The sequence below is a fragment of the Bos javanicus genome, chromosome 7, assembly GCF_032452875.1.
Source record: "Bos javanicus breed banteng chromosome 7, ARS-OSU_banteng_1.0, whole genome shotgun sequence".
Classification (NCBI taxonomy): domain Eukaryota; kingdom Metazoa; phylum Chordata; class Mammalia; order Artiodactyla; family Bovidae; genus Bos; species Bos javanicus.
Window position 1 is genome coordinate 21,385,299 of NC_083874.1, and position 6,153 is coordinate 21,391,451.

The 6,153-nt window shown below is 53.3% G+C and overlaps 1 protein-coding gene across 1 annotated transcript; it reads right to left on the bottom strand.

Annotated features, from left to right (window-relative positions):
* Positions 1-217: 217 nt before the first annotated feature.
* On the bottom strand, positions 218-3,587 carry IL13 (interleukin 13). Its single transcript, XM_061422839.1, has 4 exons — positions 2,924-3,587; positions 1,918-1,971; positions 1,571-1,675; positions 218-1,233 (listed from the first exon to the last, which is right to left on the bottom strand). The coding sequence occupies exons 1-4, from the start codon at positions 3,095-3,097 to the stop codon at positions 1,126-1,128; spliced, it is 441 nt and encodes a 146-aa protein (XP_061278823.1). The 5' UTR covers positions 3,098-3,587; the 3' UTR covers positions 218-1,125.
* Positions 3,588-6,153: the final 2,566 nt, after the last annotated feature.

The following is a 6,153-nucleotide window of genomic DNA, read 5'->3' on the forward strand; positions in this document are numbered from 1 at the left end:
AGGTCTCTGCCTGCTCCAGACATCCTCTTTGAACCCCGACACCCTGGCCCATGCTTCCTCCGCCTCCCTGTGGGTGTTGCGGGGGGGGAGGGACTTCCTCCTGGCCAGGTCTCCTCTCCCCAAGGGGTCTGCTTCTTTTCTTTCAGCCTAGGTCTCGTCCCTTACTCCCCCTCCACTCTATCCTAGGCCCCCTCCTCCAGCTGGCCTGCTTCCCGGAGAGCTGCTCAGAGTTTTAAGAACACAGGCCAGTATCCCCAAAAGGCCAAAATAAAATGCAAACACCATCAGGTCTCTCGTCATCATTTTTATTTTAGCTTTCAGCTTGACAAAGTCAATGAAACAGTTTCTTCAGTGACCCCCCTCAGTCCACACACACCATATGCAGTGTTCTAGACTTCTATATATTATTAACTCTTTGATAACATATTTTAATACTTAACTTTAAATACTAGGAAAAATAATAAATTATTTGGCTGAGGGCCCACTGCTGGCTATCAGACAAGAGTGGCTACTCTGGCTCTCTCTCCTGTCCCTTGCCTTGGCCCCAGGACCCTAGTGAGGTAGCAGAAGTTTGCATACAGTACTTACTGCCAGGGATTCCTAATGCCCACTGCTTTAGTGCTGGAGCCCCAAGTCTCCAAGCCCTTGGCTCCAAGTTCTGGCAGTAACAGTCCCTCTTAACCCCAGTACAGACAAAAACACTTGTTTAAATAACACACAATAATAAATAAGGCCAAGAAGGAATGTGCCTGGGCTGCTCTCTGCCTCAGTTGCCCCTGTGTAAAGCAGGTGTCTCCTCCACCAGGTGTCTAATAAACACTACAGTTTGTTCTGAGGAGGGGAGGTCATGTGGGGCAAGGTCCACCCTTGTCCACCGAGCTCGGATTCCTGGATGGAGGAGACCTGCTGGGCTGAGTCCCAGATATCAAGACACAGGGCAGCTGAAGTTGGCTAGGCTCAAGGAAGGCAGCGCAGGCTCAAGTCTAAGCTAAGGACATCTTATCCCCCCTCCCTAACCCTCCTTTAGTCTCCCCAAGAAATTTCTGACATCTGAAAGAAAAATAAATCTGCAACTTAGATGGTCAGGATCTGCCTCTGCAGATAATAATGCTAGCTTTTCATGTTTCAGTTGAATCTTCCATTGCGAAAAACGATCCTTGAATGTCTGAGCAGGTCTTTTAAGAACTGGGCCACTTCAATTTTGGTGTCTCGGACGTACTCACTGGAAACCTGCTGCAAGGCAAAGAGGCCAGCATGTTGGTGGGACGCCAGAGTGAGGACGATCAGCATCCATCAGGGGCTTTCCACTCACCAGCTGGTTCATTCTTCACAAAAGCCCCCATGAGGTGGGTACTGCTCTCACCCACATTTTACAGATGTGGGACTGAATGAAGCTCAGGTAGGAGTTGGGAGCCCCCAAGCCCATGTATTGGAAATCCCAAAGCCATGTCTCTGCTTCCACAGTGGGCCCACCCCTTTGTGGACACATGTCTCAGATGCTCTGGGGCTCCCAGGGTGAGCCGAGGGCTGGCAGAAGTGGGTGCCAGGTCAAAGGACAGGGGGGCCTTACCTTAGCTGAGGGCTTGTGAGGACAGAGTGCATTCAGCATCCTCTTGGTCCTTTGGATGACACTGCAGTTGGAGATGCTGATCAGGGAGTCCAGGGCTGCACAGTACTGTGGGGGGTGGGGGCAAACACCAGGGAGTCAGGCAGCACGTTCAGTGAGTCTGTAGGAGGAGGGGAACTGAGCGGCCCGGCGGAGACAGGTCTGGGTGGTGGGGGAGACCAGATTATGAGGGGGCAGAGAGTGGCTCTTAAAGCTTGCTTGGAACCCCCCAGTTGTGTGAGTGAGGCTCAGACACGACCTCAGAGGGCTGCAGCCCTGGACGTGTCCCCGCAGTGTTGGGGGGTCCTCACCATGCTGCTCGTCAGGTTGAGGCTCCACACCATGCTGCCATTGCACAGCGGCACCTGAGGGAGCAAAGGACAGCGAGCTGAGTGCTGGCAGGGTCTCAGGCCAGGCCTCCACAGGGATCAGGCCCCACAGGCATTCCCAGGACTGCAGACCTGGGACCTTCAGTGTTCCCGAGCTTCATTTTCCACTCTGCACAGTAGCGGAGACCCACTGTCCAGGGGCTTAGAACTGAGAGAGAAATACTGAGTGCCACAACCAGTAAGGGACAGCCTTGTGTGAAGCTTGCCAGAGCCATAGTGGGAGGGCAGGTGACACTGGCTGACGGGGGGCCTGCAGGGAAGGCCCAGGGCAGGGTGGCCAGGCCAGTCTGATGGGAGGTGATGGGAGTCTAGTCTAGAAACAGCTTGCCTTCTGAATTGGGGATGCTGCAGTTCAGAGCATGGGCACTCTGGTGTCACCCAGTACTGGCTTGAATCTGACTTTTGTCATTTAACCTCACTGATGTCAATAAAATGGGGTATCGTACCTGTCTCTTGAGGTGGTTGGCAGCGATGTTATAAGATGTAAAGCCCCAGAAATGGGCCTGGCACATTATAGTGCTCAGAAAGTGTGGGCCGTCACCACTGGGGAGAGGAGCTGACCCCACTCATGGATGCTTCCATAAGAATGGGTTTAACTAAGATGCTGTGAATAATGGCTCCATTATGGTGTTCAGATCTAGTTGGCAAATGCCAAAATAGTTCTAGGAGGGTGCCAGCTCTTCTCTTCTTTCCTCTGTTCCAAAACCACTGAGCAGGAGCTGACCATGGCAGGCAGGGCCAGGCCAGGGGAGCAGGTGGTCGCTGGGGGCTCTGCCATATTCCTTCATGGGTCCATCCATACTGCTGCACTTCACCCCTGGCTCCTCTCCCTCAAGGCCAGACTCACCTTGCAGTCCTCAGGGCTTCTTCCTTGAGACCCCCTCACCCCTGCACCCTCAGAGTGGGACCCTGGCCCACAGGCACTCACCTTCTGGTTCTGGGTGATATTAACCAGCTCTTCAATGAGCTCCTTGAGGGCTGTAGCAGAAGGCACAGGGCTTGGGGAGGTGAGGCCACCAAAGCAGATAAGAACAATGACCGCGGTCAATAAGAGCGCCATGGAGCCTAGAACAGCACAGGAAGAATTGAGGAGCAGAAGCATAGGCTGGCCTAAGCTGCGTGTCTTGTGGCCTTAGGCACTTGTGGCAGCTTTTATAGGCCCAAGTGGTGACGCCTCACACCCTGGTCTCTGCTTTGTCGGGCACTATCTACAAACCACATCTTTACTCATCTTAATTTTACTTTGTGGAAAATCCAGTGTCGCATAAAGGAAAGAATTTGATTTCTTGTGGACTTATTACTGAGAAGGGTCTAGGGCAGTTTTGAGATCAGGATGAACTTACTGCAGGGGTGAATGAGAGGACCCCGAGGGCAGCCCGATGTCAACTATGCCAGCTGGAACTCCAGCACTTTTAGCGAGTGCTCACCCAGCTCCTGTCCGCAGATCCCTTTGGGTCACCAGAAATGCTGGAGAGACAGTGCTCTGATCACAGTCTATCAGATGTGGGAATCTGGAGGGATTATTTTTTCATTGAACAGTTCTGTTACATTACCAAAACAATGCTTGCTCTGGATACAAAATCCAAACAAGATAAAAGAAGAGTGATGTTCATGTCTTTTAACCCATCTGGTTCCCTGTTGCCCCAGTGTGGGAAGGACTGTGGAATTTCAGATTCCCAGGTCTCCATTGAAAGATCCAGTCAGATTCAGGGATCCTTGCAGGAGCTTTCCTTTGGAAGGTTGTTTTGCTGATAACTCTCAGTATGTGCAGCCTGAACACTGAGTGCCACACCCAGCCTTCACTGTGGGTTCATCTTGCTGGGAAACCTTCAGAGGGCAGCGCTGGCAAGAGGTGGACCCAGCCTTCGCCCTGGAGAGTAGCTGTCCCCACTGCCACTGAGACCTGGGGCGACCCCCTCTCTGCATCATTATCTGTGAGACCATCCTGTGCTCTCTGAGTCATCAAGTTTCCCTTGCAGACTGAAGGCTGTGGAGGGTGACTCCTGGGCCTGCCCCCACTCTGGGGTCCCCTGTGGGCAGCCCACCCCCTGAAGGGACACTGGAAGGGAGCCACTTCCCTGTTCTCCCCTCATTTCTCTAGAAGTCCTTCAGAACTTGGCCAACCGAGGCCCCAGTATTTGCCTATCGGGTGCTGATGTCAAGCTTGCTCCTTCACCCATTTCCTCCCCTAAGCCTGTGCCTCCCCCACTAGGCCCCCTCTCTGTCTACTCTGGCTGCCTCTCTGTCCTATGCCAGTGGGGCTTAACCTCCTCACAAGTGTCCTCTAAGGGACACTGGGGCTACCGTTCCTGCTCAGAAGAGAAAGCCCAGCCTCACCCACCCTCTCCTCTCACTGGTAACATGGTTCTCACCCTCTCTTCTCTCCCAGCCCCAGGCTTCCCGGCATAACTGCAGACCCTAAGGCCTGGAAGCCAGGCCCTGCATTTTGTGGCTCGCGCATGCCTGGAGTGCTGCCACCTGCTTGTGAGACCTCAGTTTCTTCCTCTGCAGAACAGGGTCAATAGCATCTCTTGGCGGAGGGGGGGGGGAGGGGGGGTCTCTGTGTTGGGGGAAGGAGTGGGGAACCACCATGGCCTGCTCCAGGATGAGTGGAATGCCCCCTCCCCCCTACGAACAGCACAACCAAGCGGGGAGCGGTGGGCAGGGGCGCCCCCGCGCGTGGGAGAAGGCCCGCGGTCGCAGCGATGCCCCGGAGATAGGCGCCGCCTTATGTAATGGGAGATGGGGCTGATAAACGGGATCCGCGCAGCTTGGGTCCCCTCTGGCTGCAGATGTCGGCCGGTGAAGGAGGGAGGGGTAGGAGTGCAGACTTGCTTCTCCGCGGAGCCGCGAAGCACCCACTCCTGCCCCCGGCCCTGGTCCACGCGTGTTGGAGGCCCGACGAGAGAGTGGCAAGGGTGGGAGCAAGCGGACTGAGCGCCAGGCTGGGTCAGGGTGCCTGTGCGCACCAGCTAGGGGATGGCGCCTATGTCCCCGGGGCAGGGGATCTTGTGGGGACACAGTCGAGCTGCCCGCCCCTCCTGAGCTGGCTGGCCCTCAGCCCCCGGCGAGCCCCTGCTGGTCAGTCAGTCTGACCGTGATGCTGTTTTGTTTTCAGCGGCGCTCGGTTCACATCCCAAACCGTTGCAATAAACACAACTACAGAAGTGCTGCTCCGGGCACTTGACACACGCGGCTGCAGCTCGCCACCAGCCGCTGCGTTGGGCCGCCAGGTCGGCTCTTACAGGAGCAGAACCCCGCGCTCAGGTGTGTAGGAGCCAGCCCAGATCCGTGGCCAGGAAAGGGCAGGCTCACGAGCCTCACTGCCCTGCTCTCGCCACAGATGGGACTGTGGGGTTGCCTACCCTGCGCGAAGTTTTGAAAAACTTCCTTTAACCATCTCCACCCCCACCCCCCAATTTTGGTTCTGCGTTAGTAGGAATAAGGGTTAGGCAAGTTGTTTTAATAATGTAAAACTCCTAACTTAATAGATTTTCTTTTTTATGAAAGTTATATGTGCATGTAATTTTTTTAATCAAACAATTTGAGGAGGTTTATTGTGAAAAATGGCACTTTGGAGAATTTCCCCATTGGTCTGCACATCTGGTGAGTGAGGCACTGAGTGCCCTACTTTGTTCCCTGCAATCTTTTTAGAAGTGTTTGCATAGCTAACAAGCTTGGAAGAGATAGCATCTTCTGAAGCAAAAAGCAGGCAGGCTTAAATATCCATTATTAGCAATTCAGGTTGTCTAAGCTCAGACTTCTTATCTTGTAATGCAACTCACTGTGTGTACAGGTACCATATGGCTCTCTTGACATTACTCTGTGAGAACTGGGGTTCAGGTAACCTAAAAAAGATAATACTCTAGGAACTTCCCTGGTGGTCCAGTGGGTAACACTCTGCCTTCCAATGGAGGGGGTGCACATGCCTTGTGGCCAAAAACCCAGAACATAAACCAGAAGCAATGTTGTAACAAATTCAATAAAGATCTTAAACATAGTACACATTAAAAAAAAAAAAAAAGATAATACTCTAATACTTGCGCTTCGTCTAATAAACTGTTCTTTGTCTCTGATCTGGGAGTGTTGTCTTCTGCCAGCCTCCATGAAACCATGGCAGGCTGACTGGTTAGCATGCAAGTGGGATAAAAGTCTCAG

Excerpts from the sequence above, each read along its gene's own strand:
- IL13 (XM_061422839.1), bottom strand. The coding sequence starts at position 3,097 with ATGCTTCTGCTCCTCAATTCTTCCTGTGCTGTTCTAGGCTCCATGGCG. Across the intron at positions 1,972-2,923 it reads ATATCACCCAGAACCAGAAG|GTGCCGCTGTGCAATGGCAG; the intron begins GTGAGTGCCTGT and ends TTGCTCCCTCAG. Across the intron at positions 1,234-1,570 it reads CTCACAAGCCCTCAGCTAAG|CAGGTTTCCAGTGAGTACGT; the intron begins GTAAGGCCCCCC and ends TTTGCCTTGCAG.